The sequence below is a fragment of the Aquarana catesbeiana genome, linkage group LG09, assembly GCF_042186555.1.
Source record: "Aquarana catesbeiana isolate 2022-GZ linkage group LG09, ASM4218655v1, whole genome shotgun sequence".
Classification (NCBI taxonomy): domain Eukaryota; kingdom Metazoa; phylum Chordata; class Amphibia; order Anura; family Ranidae; genus Aquarana; species Aquarana catesbeiana.
Genome location: NC_133332.1, coordinates 320,624,186 through 320,646,943, shown reverse-complemented (window position 1 = coordinate 320,646,943; position 22,758 = coordinate 320,624,186). Strand labels below are relative to the sequence as shown.

The following is a 22,758-nucleotide window of genomic DNA, read 5'->3' as shown; positions in this document are numbered from 1 at the left end:
GGCAGGGGAGACTGAGGAAATGACTCCACCTCCTTCTACAAAGTTACAATGTACAGTCTGATCACCGGGGGGGGACTGAGGAAATGACTCCTCCCCTTCTACAAAGTTACAATGTACAGTCTGATCACTGGGGGAGGGGAGACTGAGGAAATGACTCCTCCTCCTTCTACAAAGTTACAATGTACAGTCTGATCACTGGGGGAGGGGAGACTGAGGAAATGCTCCCTCCTGCCTGCAGCAGACTGATGAAATTCCAGGTGTATTCTCATTTCTTCTCTCTGATGTTCCTCGTATTCCTCCATTTATAGACTTTGTTTCTATTATTATATATTATTTCCTGGGGAAATCCTGATTCTCCTTCAGTGTGTGTCTTCCAATAACGATCCCCGATCATTAGCAGAAGTGACGCCCCTCTAATCACCTTTCACCCTTTGTTCTCGGGACTACCACTAATATCAGCCTCCCCCTCCCGCTTCTCTGGGTTGGAGGGATAATTAGGATCTCTCCGGCTCTTCTCCGGAATAATGGCGGATTCTTTTCTTTTCCCCGTTGTATATCTCACTTGCTGTGCCTCCTGAACTCCGCTCACATCTATGTGATGCGTTTTGAACTGCATCCGATTCGCATGACATGAAAATCAAACAGGCTTTCTATGAAGCCGATTCACATATGTGCGGTGCAACCTGGGCCTGTGACGCCACAAGGGGGCGGTGCCTCTAGGTGACGTCGCTGGGTGGATCCGCCCCTTAGCTATTTAAGAACTGTCATACAGTGGAGCAGGCAGATGGCGAGAGTGATTGTTTTTTTTTTGGGGGGTCCGGTGGTGCGGCGTGATTGACGATCGATCTACATCGGGGGGCGTTGGTTTTACTATTTTAATAAAGGAATTGTCTGAGTTTTTATTTCTTTTTGCCACTTTTTTTACTGAATGAGTAGGGGTACAGTGTAGCCCATACTTATTCACATGGCGGGGTGGGGCAGGATTTGGAGGATTCCAGACCCCAAAAACCACTGGTCAGGGTTGTGGGGAAGAGGCCCTTGTCCCCATCAACATGGGGAGAAGATGCTTTGGGGCAGAGCCCCCCCTGCCCTAAAACACCCCCCCATGTTGAGAGCATGTGGCCTGGTATGGTTCTAGAGGAAGGGGGAGGGGCGCTCGCTCACCATCCCCCCTTTCCTGGCCTGCCCGGCTGCATGCTCGGATAAAGGCCTGGCATGGATTTTGGGGGACCTCACACCAATTTTTTTTAAAATGTTGGCATGGGGGTTCCTCCCAACACAAATCCCCTCCTACCTCAATCTCCTCGCGGTGCCCACCCTCCCCCCACCTCACATGATACCACAATGCCCAGGGCAGCCGCCCCTCCTGCCCACCCTGCCCACTCCTTGTCCCAGCCTACTGCTGGCATTCAAATCGCATCACAATGCACCGCAGTCCGTTAACAACTGTAGCAACTCCAAAAAATGTTCTGTAGCACAAAATGAACAGTAGATGGAGCAGAGGGCCCTTTTACATACCGAGCTCAGATATTTGCGCAGGCCCCTTTAGCGTTATTTCCCACAACTCCCTGGGTTTGCGGGCATGCACAGGGAAGATACGTTCTTTTGCAGCCAGATGAGAGTGTCTCCACTGTATGCCAGCATGCTAAAGTCTAACAGTATGCAGCTTCTCCTTCCTGATTGCTACCAGATTACTGCAGTTCCACTGAAGTGCCCCCCCCCCCCCGGTCTTTTGGCCTGGGAACCTTCCAGCTTTTCACTTGTGATGATACCAGATTACTGTAGTTCCAGTGTGTTGGCCCCTCTGTGTCCTCAGGCCTGAGATCCCTCCACCTGTTTACCTCCATTACCAGAGTACTCTAGTTCCAGTCTGGTCACCCTTCTGTGTCCTCAGGCATGGGATCCCTCCAGTTGTTCACCTATGTTACCTCAGTACCCTAGTTCCAGTGTGTTGGCCCCTCTGTGTCCTCAGGCCTGAGATCCCTCCACCTGTTTACCTGCATTACCAGAGTACTCTAGTCCCAGTATGTTCACCCCTCTGTGTCCTCGGGCCTAAGATCCCTCCACCTGTTCACCTGTGTTATCAGTGTACTTTAGTTCCAGTGTGTCCCTCTGTGTCCTCAGGCTTGAGATACCTTCAGCTGTCCACCTGTGTTACCAGAATACTTTAGTTTCAGTGTGGTCACCCCTCTGTGTTCTCAAGCCTGTGATCCATCCACCTGTTCACCAGCATTACCAGAGTACGCTAGTTCTTATGTGGTCACCCCTCTGTGTCCTTGGGCCTGAGATCCCTCCAGCTGTCCACCTGCATTACCAGAGTACTCTAGTTCCAGTTTGGTGATCCCTCTGTGTCCTCAGGCATGAGATTCCCCCACCTGTTCACCAGCATTACCAGAGTACGCTAGTTCCTGTGTGATCCCTCCAGCTGTCCACCTGCATTACCAGAGTACTCTAGTTCCAGTGTGGTCACCCCTCTGTGTCCTCAGGCAAGGGATCCCTCCAGTTGTTCACCTGCATTAACAGAGTACTCTAGTCCCAGTATGTTCACCCCTCTGTGTCCTCGGGCCTGAGATCCCTCTAGTTGATCACCTGTGTTACTGATGTACTCTAGTTCCAGTGTGGCCACCCCTCTGTGTCCTCAGGCCTGTGGATCCCTCCAGTTGATCGCCTGTGTTATCAGTGTACTTTAGTTCCAGTGTGTCCCTCTGTGTCCTCAGGCCTGAGATACCTTCAGCTGTCCACCTGCATTACCAGAGTACTCTAGTTCCAGTGTGGTCACCCCTCTGTGTCCTCAGGCCTGAGATCCCTTCAGCTGTCCACCTGCATTACCGGAGTACTCTAGTTCCAGTGTGGTCACCCCTCTGTATCCTCAGGCCTGAGATCCCCTCAGCTGTCCACCTCCATTACCAGAGTACTCTAGTTCCAGTGTGGTCACCCCTCTGTGTTCTCAAGCCTGAGATCCCTCCACCTGTTCACCTGCATTATCAGTGTACTCTAGTTCCAGTTTGGTGATCCCTCTGTGTCCTCAGGCAGGAGATTCCCCCACCTGTTCACCAGCATTACCAGAGTACGCTAGTTCCTGTGTGGTCACCCCTCTATGTCCTTGGGCCTGAGATCCCTCCAGCTGTCCACCTGCATTACCAGAGTACTAGAGTAGTTCCAGTGTGGTCACCCCTCTGTGTCCTCAGGCAAGGGATCCATCCAGTTGTTCACCTATGTACCTCAGTACCCTAGTTCCAGTGTGTTGGCCCCTCTGTGTCCTCAGGCCTGAGATCCCTCCACCTGTTCACCTGCATTACCAGAGTACTCTAGTCCCAGTATGTTCACCCCTCTGTGTCCTTGGGCCTGAGATCCCTCCAGCTGCATTACCAGAGTACTCTAGTTCCAGCGTGGTCACCCCTCTGTGTCCTCAGGGCTGACATCCCTCCGCCTGTGTTATCAGTGTACTCTAGTTCCAGTGTGGTGGTCCCTCTGTGTCCTAGGGCCTAAGATCCCTCCACCTGTTCACCTGTGTTATCAGTGTACTTTAGTTCCAGTGTGTCCCTCTGTGTCCTCAGGCCTGGAATCCCTCCAGTTGTTCACCTGTGTTACCACAGTACCCTAGTTCCAGTGTGGTAGCCCCTCTGTGTCCTCAGGCCTGGGATCCCTCCAGTTCACCTGTGTTACCACAGTATCCTAGTTCCAGTGTGGTGGCCCCTCTGTGTCTTCAGGCCTTAGATCCCCCCACCTGCTCATCAGCATTACCAGAGTACTCTAGTTCCTAGTTCCTGTGTGGTCAACTCTCTGACTCCTAGGGCCTGAGATCCCTCCAGCTGTTCACCTGCATTACCAGAGTACTCTAGTTCCTGTGTGGTCACCCCTCTGTGTCCTCAGGTCTGAGATCCCTCTAGCTGATCACCTGTGTTACTGATGTACTCTAGAACTATAGCATTGAATGAGACATATAGGGAGTCCGATAGGGCTGCACACCCCGATACAAGTATTTGAAAAAAATGGAGAATTCCCCATGGGGTTTTTTTTAGCAGCAAATATAAATCAAAAAGAATTTTCCTAAAAAATATCAATTTTATTATCAGAGGACAATTGGACATAAATGGTTCAAAGGTTAAAATATGAACTCCGGTGTACTTAATGCAAGACAATTTAGATTTTGGGAAGGAAAATCAAACAGTTGACAATGCCATGTAAATTGATCTTGAAAAGTATACATCCAAAGATGTTAACCCGCAGTATTTTGGTTATGGTTATATTGTCCGATGTTAGGAAATGCCCCAATGTGTTTCGACCTTAAAGGTTATGGTCTTCTTCAGGGAGTTCTTACATTTATATGAATACATAAAAAAAAAAAAAAAAACTAATTTTAATATTATATAATATGATGTACAATCACACTTTTTAGGTCTTGTATTATAAAAGGAAAAGGGGTGACATATATTATGAGCACCCCTGCTTCAATTATTTAGTCACCTTGTACTTTAATCATTTCAGTTACATCATCGCCTAATCTTATTTATTACTATTTCTAGCGATCGGCCTCGTTGGACACAAATGATCATATTGGAGCCCAAATGGAGATTGAGTATAATATAATATTTATCATATGTAAATTTGTATATAAATTAAATACAAATAGGGAATCATGCGTTTTTGCTAGTACATATAGGGAGTCTCTCGTAGTCTGAGATTTCCCCTTATTTGAAATAACTAAAAATGTCCGTTCCTCATTTTTCTATTGCACATTAATCCTCTTTAATCCATGTTACAATACCAATACAATTCAGTATATATACAGCACACTAATTGTTATAATTATAACAACTTTCAGGTGCCTTGGTCCCCACCTTTTCTCTCGGTTTTTGTGGGGGGGGGGGCATACCAATCTGTGCACTTGTAAGCCCCACGGGCTGGGGTTGCCCCCCTTTTGGGGTGGAGGCAGGGACGGCTCCCCAGCAGTATCCGGGACCATCAGTGGGGGGAATCTTCTGTTTCTTCTGTGTTTTTTAATAAAGAGAAGTCTCCGGATAAGCGAGCCCATTTGGTGGAAAGGGTAAATATAGTGTGATTACCAAGTTTAACATATGATAATGCATAAAGGAATATGTTTGTACATCATATTATATAATATTAATTTTTTTTTAATGTATTCATAGAAATGTAAGAACCCCCTGAAGAAGACCATAACCTTTAAGGTTGAAATGCATTGGGGCATTTCCTAACATTGGACAGTATAACCATAACCAAAATACTGCGGGTTAACATCTTCGGATGCATACTTTTCAAAATCAATTTACATGGCATTGTCAACTGTTTGATTTTCCTTCCCAAAATCCAAATTGTCTCGCATTGTGTACACCGGAGCTCATATTTTAACTTTTATACCATTTATGTCCAATTGTCCTCTGATAATAAAATTGATTTTTTTTTACGAAAACTCTTTTTGATTTATATTTGCTGCTAAAAAACCCCATGGGGAATTCTCCATTTTTTTTCAAATACTGATGTACTCTAGTTCCAGTGTGGCCATCCCTCTGTTTCCTCAGGCCTGAGATCCCTCTAGTTGATCACCTGTGTTACTGATGTATTCTAGTCCCAGTGTGGTCACCCCTCTGTGTCCTCGGGCCTGAGATCCCTCCAGCTGTTCACCTGCATTACCAGAGTACTCTAGTTCCAGTGTGGTCACCCCTTTGTGTCCTCAGGCCTTAGATCCCTCTAGTTGATCACCTGTGTTACTGATGTATTCTAGTTTTGGTCTGGTGGCCCCTCTGTGTTCTCAGGCCTGGGATCCTTCCAGTTGATCGCCTGTGATACTCATGTATTCTAGTTTTGGTGTGGTGGCCCCTCTGTGTTCTCAGGCCTGGGATCCCTCCAGCTGATCACCTGCTTAACCAGTGTACTCTAGTTCCAGTATGGTGGCCCCTCTGTGTCCTTGTGCCTTGGATCCCTGGAGCTGTTCACCTGTGTTACCAGGGTTGCCATGGACTACCCTGTGAGGGACATGAGGATAGCCACAAAAGCTGTGTTCTGAACTGTTTTACTATAGTAGTGGATCTCTTTGTTCTTATAGAGTCTTATAAAAACCATGCTATGCAGCCACGGGTTATCCAGTTTGAGTCACAGAGTCATTACTGTGAAGAATCCATGTTTATGCAGCTTTCATTATTCTGTAGCATATGCCTGCTCCTTGCCATCCTGACTCCAACATTGCCCCAAACTGCAGGTTACAGTAATTCTGTCTGATCATTTGGATGATAACTCATCCTGATACATAGATACCGGGGGTCTACACTGATCAGCAATATAGAGGGGACATATCAGACCTCCTAAAAGAAAAAAAATCCAAGTCCAGGTTCAGGGCACCCCAGAAACCTGCGTGGTTGGTCCATTGCCCATGCTAAGAACAATCGTGACTGAGTCCCGGCTCTAAACACTCTGACTGAAGACCTCCAATATGAGCTGAAAGCCATTCTCATTGACAGAACTCAGACTAAACAGAGGAGCTCCCATATTAATAGGTAGACATGTCCAATCACAAGCCTAGTGTATTCCAAAGCCATTTGTGAGGGATCCGGCTAAGAAGCTCATGGTGTGAATTATCCGGTTATCTGCTCCTCCTACCATCTCCTGCCAAATCACTCCAGACCAGCAAATATCCTGAAGTTATAAACCAGCATTATGGATACCATTGAATTCAAACTACCAACCACACAGACAAGAGGGCTGGGGGTCCTAAAGGATGTGCATGTTTGATCCTGCGTTGATCCTAAGTAAACAATTAAAACATATCCCCATGAAATGCCCTCATAGTCATGATGATGACTATGTACCCATGAAGATGACTATGTTCCCCTGATGATGACTATGTGCCCCTAATGATGAGTATGTGCCCCTGATGATGACTATGTGCCCCTGATGATGACTATGTGCCCCTGATGATGACTATGTGCCCATGATGATGACTATGTGCCCATGGAACTCCCTCCTCTTTGGCTTACCTTTACATCCCCCTTCAGTCTGTCATGAATGCTGTTGCTAGGCTCATCTACCTTACCAACCGCTCAGTGTCTGCTACTCTTTTCTGTCAATCCCATGGGCTGCCGCTCACCCAACAAATTAAATTCAAAATTATAACAACAGTTTACAAAGCCACCCACAACTCGGCCCCCAGCTACATCACTAGCTTAGTCTCCAAATTTCAACCTAATCATTCTCTTCATTCCTCCCAAGACCTCTTGCTCTCTAGCTCCCTTGTCACCTCCTCCCATGCTCCCCTCCAGAACTTTTCTCAAGCCTCTCCCATCCTTTGGAACTCCCTACCCAAAACTGTCTATCTCCTACTCTATCCACATTTAGATGATCCCTGAAAACCCTTCTCTTCAGAGAAGCCTATCCTGCCCCCACCTAACAACTGTACTTTTATTTTCTCCATCAGCTCACCCCCCACAGCTATTACCTTTTGTATCATTTGACCCTCCCTTCTAGATTGTAAGCTCTATAAACAGGGTCCTCTGATTCCTCCTGTATTAAATTGTATTGTAACTGTACTGTCTGCCCTCATGTTGTAAAGCGTTGCACAAACTGTTGGCGCCATATAAATCCTGTATAATAATAATAATGATGATGATTGCCCTGATAACGACTATGTGCTCATGATGATGACTATGTGGCCATGATTATGACTATGTGCCCATGATGGTAACCATGTGCCCTTGAAGATGACCATGTGCTCCATCGGAGACTTTGGGGCACACATCCCATAGAAGTGGTCACATGGTCATCATTAGAGGCACATGGTCATCATCAGGGGCACATGGTCATCATCAGGGGCACATGGTCATCATCAGGAGCACATGGTCAACATCATGAACACATGGCCATCATCATGGACTTATAGTCATCATCATGAGGACATACTCATCATCTTGGGCACATAGCCATCATCATCGGCACATGATCATCACCATGAGCACATAATCATCATCATGGACTCATAGTCATCATCATGAGGACATACTCATCATCTTGGGCACATAGCCATCATCATCGGCACATGGTCATCATCATGGGCACATAGTCATTATCATGGGCACATGGTCATCACCATGAGCACATAATCATCACCATGGGCACAAGGTCATCATCATGGGCACATAGTCATCATCATGGGCACATGTGCCTATGATTACCGTGGGCCCATGATGACGACCATGTGCCAATGATGATGAGTATGTCCTCGTGATGATGACTATGAGTCCATGATGTTGACCATGTGTTCATGATGTTGACCATGTGCTCCTGATGATGACCATGTGCTCCTGATGATGACCATGTGCTCCTGATGATGACCATGTGCTCCTGATGATGACCATGTGCTCCTGATGATGACCATGTACCCTGATGATGACCATATGTCCCTAATGATGACCATGTGCCCATTTCTATGGGATGTGTGCCCCAAAGTCTCCGATGGAGACTGCATGCAGTTTCAACAACCAAAACATAGGCATAGTCCAATGTTGTCACCATCATGAAATCCACTTACATCTCAATGCTTTGGACCTCCTGCAGCCACTTCCTGTCTCCATACACTCCAGTGATGGTTGCATGACATTTCTCAGGAGTGGGTTTCCTGATGGTGACAACGGTGGACCATGTCTAGTAGCCTCCATCAGAAGCCCATGAGAGAGGGTGACAACACAGGAGCGCAGTTGGGAGACAGGAACAGAGCGTTGTCACCCAATAACAGGAAGTGATTTTCATGGCCGGATCACCAGGGATTATTTTAATGAAAGCTGCAGATTTAAAAGGATTGAAAATGATTTTGTTGAAGATGAAATTAGATTTTCCTGATCGGCATATATATATATCTACAGCGGGTGGGTGTATTGTGCCCCCATGTGGGTGTACGGGTGCGGAGCCCCTAACCACCTCCCTATAATATGATATTGTCCAGATATCTCTTCTTATTTCTAAGACTCATTTAATACCATTAAAATGGTGGCCATGCCGTATATTCCCGATACAAATCTTTAGCGCAAGGCCTTCCGACCAGCAGTGACATAACCACCACCCCCTCCCCTCCCCCGGCGGAGGGTGACAGCCGTATTACCAGAACAGGTGAGTCAGTGTCTCCAGCTGTAAATCCCTTTCTTACGGTAAAAACCTTCTTTTTTATTTTTATTTTTCTGTTACGCTAACCCACGCTGCTGCCGCGTTCCCGTCCATAGGTCAGCGATTATATCAACGTCACACGGAGAGAAAAAAAAAAACCTGTGCAAGGACTATGGAAAGGGGGGGGGGAGAAATAAAAGGAAATAGGAAGCGAGGGAGTGAGAAAACCATGGCGGAGGGTGGGAGCCGCACAGATTCTGGTACATGGCGATCCGTGCCGGAGGAGGAGGAGGTTACCATGGTAACTGGATTCCTACTCCATCCTCCCCTCCCCGGGAATGATTAACCCTCGCCTTGTCACCGACCTGCCTCGGGGGAGTCACCAGCTGCCAGGCAGCACATGTATGGAACATAGAGATGGAGCGCACCACACACCTATGTCATTTATAGAGTATATATATATATATATAGAGAGAGAGAGTATATATATATACATAGAGATGGAGCACATCACACACCTATGTCATTTATAGAGTATATATATATATAGAGAGAGAGAGAGAGTATATATATATACATAGAGATGGAGCACATCACACACCTATGTCATTTATAGAGTATATATATATATAGAGAGAGAGAGAGAGAGAGAGTATATATATATATATATATATACATAGAGATGGAGCACATCACACACCTATGTCATTTATAGAGTATATATATATATATAGAGAGAGAGAGAGAACAGAGAGAGAGAGATGGAGCGCATCACACACCTACATCATTTATAGAGTGTATATATATGGAACATAATTATATATATATATATAGAGAGAGAAATAATAACTGTTGAAAAAAAAAGTATCAAATTGTATCGCCCCTTTCAATGTATATATTCCTCCATTCTATTCTATTCATCTATTCAACTCTATTACATTCTATTCTATTTCTCTATTCTATTCTATTTCTCTATTATTTTCTATTCTATTCTATTCCTCTCTATTCCATTCCATTCTATTCCATTCTATTCTATTCCATTCTATTCTACTCCTCTATTCTATTCCTCTATTCCATTCTATTCCATTCTATTCTATTCATCCATTCCATTCCATTCCATTCCATTCCATTCTATTCTATTCCAATCCATTCCATTCCATTCCATTCCAATCCATTCCATTCCAATCCATTCCATTCCATTCTATTCCATTCTATTCTATTCCTCCATTCCATTCCATTCCATTCTATTCCATTCCAATCCATTCCAATCCATTCCATTCCATTCTATTCCATTCTATTCCATGCTATTCTGTTCCATTCTATTCCATTCTATTATATTCCTCCATTCCATTCTATTCCATGCTATTCTATTCCATTCTATTCTATTCCTCCATTCCATTCCATTCCATTCTATTCTATTCCAATCCATTCCATTCCAATCCATTCCATTCCATTATATTCTATTCCATTCCATTCTATTCCATTCTATTCTATTCCTCTATTCTATTCCTCTATTCCATTCTGTTCTATTCCAATCCATTCCATTCCATTCTATTCCAATCCATTCCATTCCATTCCATTCCATTCCATTCTATTCTATTCCTCCATTCCATTCCATTCCATTCTATTCTATTCCTCTATTCTATTCCATTCTATTCTATTTCAATCCATTCCATTCCATTCTATTCTATTCCAATCCATTCCATTCTATTCTATTCTATTCTATTCTATTCTATTCTATTCCATTCCATTCTATTCCATTCTCTTCTATTCCAATCCATTCCATTCTATTCTATTCCAATCCATTCCATTCCATTCTATTCTATTCCTCCATTCCATTCCATTCTCTTCTATTCCAATCCATTCCATTCCAATCCATTCCATTCTATTCCATTCTATTCTATTCTATTTCAATCCATTCCATTCCATTCCATTCCATTCCAATCTATTCCATTCCATTCCATTCCATTCCATTCCAATCTATTCCATTCCAATCCATTCCATTCCATTCTATTCTATTCCAATCCATTCCATTCCATTCTATTCTATTCCAATCCATTCCATTCCATTCTATTCTATTCCAATCGAATCCATTCCATTCCATTCTATTCTATTCCTCTATTTCTATTCCAATCCATTCCATTCCAATCCATTCCATTCTATTCCATTCTATTCTATTTCAATCCATTCCATTCCAATCTATTCCATTCCAATCCATTCTATTCCAATCTATTCTATTCCAATCCATTCCATTCCATTCTATTTTATTCCAATCCATTCCATTCCATTCTATTCTATTCCTCCATTTCATTCCATTCCATTCTATTCTATTCCAATCCATTCCATTCCATTCTATTCTATTCCAATCCAATCCATTCCATTCTATTCTATTCCAATCGAATCCAATCCATTCCATTCCATTCTATTCTATTCTATTCCTCCATTCCATTCCATTCTATTCTATTCCTCTATTCTATTCCATTCTATTCTATTTCAATCCATTCCATTCCATTCTATTCTATTCCTCCATTCCATTCCATTCTCTTCTATTCCAATCCATTCCATTCCAATCCATTCCATTCTATTCCATTCTATTCTATTCTATTTCAATCCATTCCATTCCATTCCATTCTATTCTATTCCAATCGAATCCATTCCATTCCATTCTATTCTATTCCTCTATTTCTAATAAAGGAAGGCAGACACCTGAGTAGTATTTCCATCCAATACTTGGATTCTGAGAAGGTGATGATGTATGCGGTGTCTGTACTACAATCCCCCTCCCTCCTTTCTCCTGTCCATACCTCTCCGTAGAATAACGATCGGTTCCCTATGGCGGTGTTTGTGTCCGGTAAGAATCCCATGCGGACATGAGAGCCGGCCTGGCCGGGTCCCGTCCTTCTCCTCCAGCCTCCATTTTGCAGCACCCAGATTCCTCCGTCCATTTTCTCAGCAGACGGAGATGGTAATGCAGGAGGAAAAAAAAAAACGTCAACTCCCTCCGAGCGGAGCCGTCACACATTGCTGGAGAGCTGAGTACACGGCATGCAGACGCGGAGATCCGGGGCGACGGGGACTGAGAACTGCGGGATCTCAGGGGGGCGAGATACCAAGGGGGGGGTCAGGGGCAGTTGTACCGCCGACATTTGGGGGGGGGGTCTCAGGATTTCGTGACGTCGAAGGATGGTGAATACTATTCTAAGGGCCCCCCGATTCATCAGGCTGCAGTATCAATACTAAAATGCATGATAAAGTGACTTATGATCATCTGAGAGGCCACTTTAGCATGACCTGAGTGATTTTGGCAGCTTAAGGAATCAGGCCCGAGATACCTTGAACGTGGGGGGGGGGGGGTTAAGCCTATACTGAGTGCTTTTATAGTCATCAAGCTGCCATATTGAGTGCTAAAAGGCACACTAAAGTGACTTAGGACAACATTGGTTCAGAGGCCACTTTAGCATGCCTTGAGCGATTTTTGCAGCTTGATGAATCAGGCCCGGGATACCTGGAACGTGGGGGGTTTTACAGCTCGTTCTGAGTGCTTTCGTACTTATCAAGCTGCCATATCAGTGCTAAAAGGCATGCCAACACGACTTAAGACAGCATTGGTTGAGAGGCCACTTTAGCATGCCTTAATGTGGTTTTTGCAGCTTGATGAATCAGGCTCGGGATACCTGGAACGTGGGGGGGTTTTAAAGCCTGTACTGAGTGTTTATGTACTCATCAAGCTTCCTTATCAGTGCTAAAAGGCATGCAAACGTGACCTAGAACAACTTTGGTTGAGAGGCTACTTAAGCATGCCTTGAATGATTTTGGCAGCTTGAGGAAGCAGGCCTGGGATACGTGGAACGTGGGGGATTTTAAAGCCCGTTCTCAGTGCTTTTGCACTCATCAAGCCGCCATATGAGTGCTAAAAGGCACGCTAAAGTGACTTATGACAACATTGACCATGATTAAGGCCTGACTGGCCTAAACGCGTTTGCTTTCTTTTTGACTGCTGTTCGCATGCAATAATAAAACAATGTTTTAGCTGACTTCCATAGCACCAGCCTTTCTCCTTTTTTGCATGGACTTAACTTACGACAGCATTGCTTGAGAGGCCACTTTAGCATGCCTTGAGTGATTTTTGCAGCTTGACGAATCAGACCCGGGATACCCGCAACGTGGATGTTTTTTGAAGCCTGTACTGAGTGCTTTCGTACTCATCAAGCTGCCTTATCAGCGCTAAAAGGCATGCCAACACGACTTAGAACAGCATTGGTTGAGAGGCCACTTTAGCATGCTTTGAGTGATTTTTGCAGCTTGACGAATCAGACCCGGGATACCCGCAACTTGGATGTTTTTGAAGCCTGTACTGCATTGCCATATGAGTGCTCGCTAAAGTGACTTACGACAACATTGGTTGAGAGGCCACTTTAGCACGCCTTGAGTGATTTTTGCACCATGATGAATCAGGCCCGGGATACCCGCAACGTGGGGGGAGGGGTTAAACCCTGTACAGAGTACTTTCATGCACATCAAGCTGCCATATCAGCGTTAAAAGGCATGCCAACGTGGCTTAGAACAGAGCACTTTAGCATGCCTTGAGTAGTTTTTGCACCATGATGAATCAGGCCCCGGATACCTACAACGTGGACGTTTTTTAAAGCCTGTACTGAGTGCTTTCGTACTCATCAAGCTGCCTTGTCAGTGCTAAAAAGCATGCCAACACGACTTAGAACAGCATTGGTTGAGAGGCCACTTTAGCATACTTTGAGTGATTTTTGCACCATGATGAATCAGGGCCAGGATACGCGCAACGTGGTGGGGGGGGGGGGGGGTTAAACCCTGTACAGAGTACTTTCATACACATCAAGCTGCCATATCAGCGATAAAAGGCATGCCAACGTGGCTTAGAACAGCGCACTTTAGCATGCCTTGAGTGATTTTTGCAGAGAATGGGGCTGTTTTTAAAGCCTCACTTTGTATTATGTATACAGTTATCATCCCCCCCCCCCAAAAAAAAATACATCATCAGTCTCAGGAGCGGCCCGGCAGTCTCACTCCTCAGGTGACGCCATGTGCAATCTCCTCCACCAATCCCATCTCTTCCTTCCTCTGGCGTTAAAATGTTTGTTTTTTTTTTTACCCCAAATACTGCCCCCCCCCATTTCCAGGCCCCAATACCCCCCCCCCCCCCCATTCATTTATTGTTAAATAAGAATTCTCGGCGCTCTTCCGCCCGCAGAGCTGGCTCCATGATGTGAGCGAACGATCGTACGTACATCCACCCACACAATGTTCCTGTATAGGAATCGCAGCGACGCCGAGCCCTTCGCCATATTACCGCCATGACACCATCAATGGGGGGAAGAACAGAGAAGAGATGGAAACATTGTATCAGCCGATGATTTCCACCCACACAAACACACACACACGGTACAATCACAGAGGTTATATAATGTGCCTATCAATCGACCGATCCATTTATTGCTCTATCAATCGGTGATACAATAACACACAAATATTTAGGGGTTGGGGGGAGGGGGTCACTCACCTGCTCATACCAGTCGCGGTTGGTGCAGGTACACTCGGGCCACCAGTTGGGACCGCTGCCGTTCATTTTGGGGGTGGCACTTTTGGGGGGCCCCTTCAAGGTCGGGGTGAGGTTTTCCCTGGCGACGGCGGCGGTGGCGGGGACCAGCTTGGTTTTCCCGCGGGCCGTCGGGGTGACGGCGGGCTGCGACGGGAGGGTCTGGGAGCTGTAACCTCCGTAGCCGCCGCCGCCGCCGCCCGCGTACTGCTCGTGCTGCCACTCGCCGTAGGTCGGGGGTTCCATCCTGCGCAGGGCAGACATGCGAGACGCCTCGTAACACTCGGGGCACTTGCAGCAGTGGTGATGTTTGTGCATCCTAAGATCCAGCTCTCCCGGAAATGGGATATATACGCCGTGCCGCGGATCGACCCACCGATTCCAAAAAAAAAAAAATAAAGATACAAATTTAAGGCAGCGTTAAATGTGGCGGTCTCTCACGGGGTGGGGGGGGGGGCCCCACGGACGTAGGCGATATCTTCCCGCGGCAACAGGCTCCACCGCCGGCGCCTACAAAAATGTCTTACCTTCGGAATAAACCATGAAAAAAAAAAAAAAAGGATACAAACGTCAAGGCAGATGGCATATACGGTCAGTCCCAGATTAGAAAATCCATTGATAATAAAATCATCCCCTCCCCCCCCAAAAAAATACCAAAATCTGCCCTTATTTCCTTTAAAAAGAAGATTTCCTGAGCGTGAATCTTGCAGGTCTTCCCTCCTCCCCCTTTTTTTTTTTTGATGTCGGGGGATCTGCTGTGGGAGGGGGGTTGGTGGTGGCGGTTGCAGGGGGGGGGGGGTGTCAATAAGATGCAGGCTCCTGTGCTCCCCCTTAGCTCCTCTGATGTAAAAAAAAAAAAAAAAATGGCGTCCTCGCTTCCCGTTTTTTTTTTTCCTCCCCTCCTCAGCGCTGGTTTCTGGGGGTGGCGGTGTGGTGGTGGGGGGGAGGGGGGGGCGATCTTGTGGGCCCGACGTTGGGTGTGGGTGCCTGGGGCTGGGTGCTCCTGGACGGTGTGCAGAGGAGGCTGTGATGCTGGTCCCTGATGGAGCTGCTGCCTCTCTCTGCCTCTGGATGCAGCATCTCCCGGCTGCAGCCAATCAGCAACCAGCAGCAGCATCAGCACCACCGGCTGTAACCCTGTCAAGGACAGAACGGGGGCCTGCAGTGCATAGAGCTGGGATGGCAGAGCCCAGCCGCCGCGGCGTCCACGGGGTTAATCCAGCCTAAAAAGGCTTAACGGGGGAACCGGGGGTCTGCAGCTGATGGATCCTAATGGGGAGGGGGGGGGGATAGGGGGAGGGTGAAAGGGGGAGGGCCGCTGACATTTTATCCAAAATCAGAGGCAGGGAAGGGACACCCACCCACACAATCTTTATTGCCTCATTTGGAGGATGGCAAGTGCTGGTGAAGCCTCATCATGAGCCCGGCCGTGTCCCGTCTACATGTCTGCGAGGCGATCGTTCACACCGGCAGGCGCAGACACACACACCGTGAGCGGGGGGGGGGGAGCAAAACACATAATTTCCCCCCAGACTGTTCTGTCCAATGGGCTCCGCAAGGAGAAGGAGCTTTATTGGTAGCCAGGCGACTGGCATTTTCTAATGTGCTTAGCTGAAAAATAACTGCCATATATAAGATTTAATGTAAGGAGAAGGGTCTATACTGGTAGCCAGGTGATTGGCTTTTTCTAAATAAAATAACTCTTATGAGGCTCCATTCACAAAGATGTAACATAAGGACAAGGAGCTTTATTTGTAGCCAGGTGACTGGTATTTTCTAATGTGCTCAGCTGAAAAATAACTGCCATATATCCCTATTCACAAAGATTTAATGCAAGGTCAGGGATCCTTATTTGTAGCCAGGTGACTGGCATCTTCCAGAAAATAACTGTCATCGGCCTCAATTCACAAAAATTTAACGCAAGGAAAAGGGTCATTATTGGTAGCCAGGTGACTGGCATTTTCTAAATAAAATAAGTCTTATCAGGCTCCATTCACAAAGATGTAACATAAGGCCAAGGAGCTTTATTTGTAGCCAGGTGACTGGTATTTTCTAATGTGCTCAGCTGAAAAATAACTGCCATATATCCCTATTCACAAAGATTTAACGCAAGGACCGGGATCTTTATTTGTAGCCAGGTGACTGGCATTTTCTAGAAAATAACTGTCATCAGCCTCAATTCACAAAGCTTTAACACAAGGACAAGGATCTTTATTTGTAGCCAGGCGACTGGCATTTTCTAATGTGCTCAGCTGAAAAATAACTGCCATGTAACCCTATTCACAAAGATTTAACGCAAGGACCGGGATCTTTATTTGCAGCCAGGTGACTGGAATTTTCTACCAAATAACTGTCATCGGCCTCAATTCACAAAGATTTAACGCAAGGAGAAGGGTCTATATTGGTAGCCAGGTGACTGGCATTTTCTAAATAAAATAACTCTTATAAGGCTCCATTCACAAAGATGTAACATAAGGACAAGGAGCTTTATTTGTAGCTAGGTGACTGGTATTATCTAATGTGCTCAGCTGAAAAATAATTGCCATATATCCCTATTCACTAAGATTTAATGCAAGGACAGGGATCTTTATTTGTAGCCAGGTGACTGGCATTTTCTAGAAAATAACTGTCATCAGCCTCAATTCAAATAGATTTAACGCAAGAACAGGGATTTTTATTTGTAGCCAGGTGACTGGCATTTTCTAATGTGCTCAGCTGAAAAATAACTGCCATATATCCCTATTCACAAAGATTTAATGCAAGGACAGAGATCTTTATTTGCAGCCAGGTGACTGTGCATTTTCTAGAAAATAACTGTCATCAGCCTCAATTCACAAAGATTTAACGCAAGAACAGGGATCTTTACTTGTAGCCAGGTGACTGGCATTTTCTAATGTGCTCAGCTGAAAAATAACTGCCATAAATCCCTATTCACAAAGCTTTAATGCAAAGGGAAGGCTCTTTATTTGTAGCCAGGTGACTGGCATTTTCTAATGTGCTCAGCTGAAAAATAACTATCATAAGGCTCCATTCACAAAGATTTATTACAAATATAAGAATCTCTATTAGTAGCCAGGTGATTGGCATTTTCCACCAAATAACTGTCATCAGCCTCAATTCACAAAGATTTAAGGCAAGGAGCAGGGTGTTTATAGGTAGCCAGGTGACTGGCTTTTTTTTTATGTGCTCAGCTAGAAAATATCTGTCATAAGGCTCCATTCACAAAGATTTAATGCAAGGAAAAGGGTCTTTATTGGTAGCCAGGTGACTGTCATTTTCAAAAAAAAAAACCTTATACGGCTCCATTCACAAAGCTTTAATGCAAGGGGAAGGATCTTTATTTGTAGGCAGGTGACTGGCATTTTCTAATGTGCTCAGCTGAAAAATAACTGTCACAAGGCTCCATTCACAAAGCTCAGGATGGGATCTCACCGGCCTGCCAATCACACGCAGCGTTTCCACCCATCAAACGGTTTACATGTTTTCTTTCTTTTATTCTTTTTTTGTAACTTTATTTGAAGTTGTGACATAACGACACTCCATTGATGTCAGTGCAGAGTGGCACGGTGGCGCGTTGCATCGTGTTGCTGCGCGGTTACACAATGCCGTCCAGTGTGCTGCATTTTTCAGGGGGCACATAGTGGTGATGTGTGTCTGTCCTGTGTAGGGGGGCTCCACGTCCTCCAATCAGAAGAGCGGGGCGGGAGTTGTGCATTCACCTCTTCTTCATTCTCCAAAAAGTATCAAAAAAACATTTCCTTCCTCCTATAAATAAAGTGACCGCTCCTACCGCACCCAGGAGGAGGTAAGTCCAAGACCGCCCCTATCGCACCCAGGAGGAGGAATGTCCGAGACCACCCCTACCGCACCCAGGAGGAGGTAAGTCCGAGACCGCCCCTATCGCACCCAGGAGGAGGAATGTCCGAGACCGCCCCTACCGCACCCAGGAGGAGGAATGTCCGAGACCCCCCCACCGCACACAGGAGGAGGAATGTCCGAGAACCGCCCCTACCACACCCAGGAGGAGGAATGTCCGAGACCGCCCCTACCGCACCCAGGAGGAGGAATGTCCGAGACCCCCCCTACCACACCCAGGAGGAGGAATTTCAGAGACCGCCCCTACCACACCCAGGAGGAGGAATGTCCGAGACCGCCCCTACCACACCCAGGAGGAGGAATGTCAGAGACCGCCCCTACCGCACACAGGAGGAGGAATGTCCGAGACCGCCCCTACCGCACCCAGGAGGAGGAATGTCCGAGACCGCCCCTACCGCACCCAGGAGGAGGAATGTCCGAGACCGCCCCTACCGCACCCAGGAGGAGGAATGTCCGAGACCACCCCTACCGCACCCAGGAGGAGGAATGTCCGAGACCCCCCCTACCACACCCAGGAGGAGGAATTTCAGAGACCGCCCCTACCGCACCCAGGAGGAGGAATGTCAGAGACCGCCCCTACCGCATCCAGGAGGAGGAATGTCAGAGACCGCCCCTACCGCACCCAGGAGGAGGAATGTCCGAGACCGCCCCTACCACACCCAGGAGGAGGAATGTCAGAGACCGCCCCTACCGCACACAGGAGGAGGAATGTCCGAGACCGCCCCTACCGCACCCAGGAGGAGGAATGTCCGAGACCGCCCCTACCGCACCCAGGAGGAGGAATGTCCGAGACCACCCCTACCGCACCCAGGAGGAGGAATGTCCGAGACCCCTCCTACCACACCCAGGAGGAGGAATTTCAGAGACCGCCCCTACCGCACCCAGGAGGAGGAATGTCAGAGACCGCCCCTACCGCATCCAGGAGGAGGAATGTCAGAGACCGCCCCTACCGCACCCAGGAGGAGGAATGTCAGAGACCGCCCCTACCGCACCCAGGAGGAGAAATGTCAGAGACCGCCCCTACCGCACTCAGGAGGAGGAATGTCCGCGACCGCCCCTACTGCACCCAGGAGGAGGAATGTCCGAGACCACCCCTACCGCCACCCAGGAGGAGGAATGTGAGAGACCGCCCCTACCGCACCCAAGAGGAGGAATGTCCAAGACCGCCCCTACCGCCACCCAGGAGGAGGAATGTGAGAGACTGCCCCTACCGCACCCAGGAGGAGGAATGTCCGAGACTGCCCCTACCACCACCCAGGAGGAGGAATGTGAGAGACCGCCCCTACCGCACCCAGGAGAAGGAATGTCCGAGACCCCCCCTACCGCACCCAGGAGGAGTAATGTCCGAGACCGCACCTACTGCACCAAGGAGGAGAAATGTCAGAGACCGCCCCTACCGCACCCAGGAGGAGGAATGTGAGAGACCGCCCCTACCGCACCCAGGAGGAGGAATGTCAGAGACCGCCCCTACCACACCCAGGAGGAGGAATGTGAGAGACCGCCCCTACCGCACCCAGGAGGAGGAATGTCCGAGACCGCCCCTACCGCACCCAGGAGGAGGAATGTCCGAGACCGCCCCTACCGTACCCAGGAGGAGGAATGTCCGAGACCCCCCCTACCACACCCAGGAGGAGGAATTTCAGAGACCGCCCCTACCACACCCAGGAGGAGGAATGTCCGAGACCGCCCCTACCGCACCCAGGAGGAGGAATGTCCGAGACCCCCCCACCGCACACAGGAGGAGGAATGTCCGAGAACCGCCCCTACCACACCCAGGAGGAGGAATGTCCGAGACCGCCCCTACCGCACCCAGGAGGAGGAATGTCCGAGACCCCCCCTACCACACCCAGGAGGAGGAATTTCAGAGACCGCCCCTACCACACCCAGGAGGAGGAATGTCCGAGACCGCCCCTACCACACCCAGGAGGAGGAATGTCAGAGACCGCCCCTACCGCACACAGGAGGAGGAATGTCCGAGACCGCCCCTACCGCACCCAGGAGGAGGAATGTCCGAGACCGCCCCTACCGCACCCAGGAGGAGGAATGTCCGAGACCACCCCTACCGCACCCAGGAGGAGGAATGTCCGAGACCCCCCCTACCACACCCAGGAGGAGGAATTTCAGAGACCGCCCCTACCGCACCCAGGAGGAGGAATGTCAGAGACCGCCCCTACCGCATCCAGGAGGAGGAATGTCAGAGACCGCCCCTACCGCACCCAGGAGGAGGAATGTCAGAGACCGCCCCTACCGCACCCAGGAGGAGAAATGTCAGAGACCGCCCCTACCGCACTCAGGAGGAGGAATGTCCGCGACCGCCCCTACTGCACCCAGGAGGAGGAATGTCCGAGACCACCCCTACCGCCACCCAGGAGGAGGAATGTGAGAGACCGCCCCTACCGCACCCAGGAGGAGGAATGTCCAAGACCGCCCCTACCGCCACCCAGGAGGAGGAATGTGAGAGACTGCCCCTACCGCACCCAGGAGGAGGAATGTCCGAGACTGCCCCTACCACCACCCAGGAGGAGGAATGTGAGAGACCGCCCCTACCGCACCCAGGAGAAGGAATGTCCGAGACCCCCCCCTACCGCACCCAGGAGGAGTAATGTCCGAGACCGCACCTACTGCACCAAGGAGGAGAAATGTCAGAGACCGCCCCTACCGCACCCAGGAGGAGGAATGTGAGAGACCGCCCCTACCGCACCCAGGAGGAGGAATGTCAGAGACCGCCCCTACCACACCCAGGAGGAGGAATGTGAGAGACCGCCCCTACCGCACCCAGGAGGAGGAATGTCCGAGACCGCCCCTACCGTACCCAGGAGGAGGAATGTCCGAGACCACCCCTACCGCACCCAGGAGGAGGAATGTCAGAGACCGCACCTACCGCAGCCAGGAAGAGGAATGTCAGAGACTGCCCCTACCAAACCCAGGAGGAGGAATGTGAGAGACCGCCCCTACCGCACCCAGGAGGAGGAATGTCAGAGACTGCCCCTACCGCACCCAGGAGGAGGAATGTCAGAGACCGCCCCTACCGCACCCAGGAGGAGGAATGTGAGAGACCGCCCCTACCGCACCCAGGAGGAGGAATGTCCGAGACCGCCCCTACCGCACCCAGGAGGAGGAATGTGAGAGACCGCCCCTACCGCACTCAGGAGGAGGAATGTCCGAGACCGCCCCTACCGCACCCAGGAGGAGGAATGTCCGAGACCGCCCCTACCGCACCCAGGAAAAGAAATGTCAGAGACCGCCCCTACCGCACCCAGGAGGAGAAATGTTCGAGACCGCCCCTACCGCACCCAGGAGGAGGAATGTCAGAGACCGCCCCTACCGCCACCCAGGAGGAATGTCAGAGACCGCCCCTACCGCACCCAGGAGGAGGAATTCAGAGACCGTCCCTACCGCACCTAGGAGGAGGAATGTCAGAGACCGCCCCTACCGCAACCCAGGAGGAATGTCAGAGGCCGCCCCTACCGCACCCAGGAGGAGGAATGTCCGAGACCGCCCCTACCGCACCCAGGAGGAGGAATGTCCGAGACCGCCCCTACTGCACCCAGGAGGAGGAATGTCAGAGACCGCCCCTACCCCACCCAGGAGGAGGAATGTGAGAGACCGCCCCTACCGCACCCAGGAGGAGGAATGTCCGAGACCGCCCCTACCGCACCCAGGAGGAGGAATGTCCAAGACCGCCCCTACCGCACCCAGGAGAAGGAATTCCGAGACCGCACCTACCGCACCCAGGAGGAGGAATGTCAGAGACCGCCCCTACCGAACCCAGGAGGAGGAATGTGAGAGACCGCCCCTACCGCACCCAGGAGGAGGAATGTCAGAGACCGCCCCTACCGCACCCGGGAAAAGAAATGTCAGAGACCGCCCCTACCACACCCAGGAGGAGGAATGTCAGAGACCGCCCCTACCACACCCAGGAGAAGGAATGTCCGAGACCGCCCCTACTGCACCCAGGAGGAGGAATGTCCGAGACCGCCCCTACCGCACCCAGGAGGAGGAATGTGAGAGACCGCCCCTACCGCACCCAGGAGGAGGAATGTCCGAGACCGCCCCTACCGCACCCAGGAGGAGGAATGTCCGAGACCGTCCCTACCGCACCTAGGAGGAATGTCAGAGACCGCCACCCAGGAGAAATGTCAGAGACCGCCCCTACCGCACCCAGGAGGAGGAATGTGAGAGACCGCCCCTACCACACCCAG

At 49.0% G+C, this 22,758-nt stretch overlaps 1 protein-coding gene across 3 annotated transcripts in view; it reads right to left on the bottom strand.

The window, feature by feature from the left end:
• LOC141108829 (disks large homolog 3-like) overlaps positions 1-15,394 on the bottom strand; it is a 150,458-nt gene extending 135,064 nt beyond the window's left edge. Inside the window, exon 1 of one of the 3 annotated variants that reach the window (XM_073600786.1) lies at positions 14,645-15,394. In XM_073600786.1, coding sequence (XP_073456887.1) covers positions 14,645-14,998 — 354 coding nt within the window. In that variant the 5' untranslated portion in view covers positions 14,999-15,394. The remainder of the gene's footprint in view (positions 1-14,644) is intronic. The other 2 variants (XM_073600788.1, XM_073600785.1) reach the window with 2 other exon arrangements.
• Positions 15,395-22,758: the final 7,364 nt, after the last annotated feature.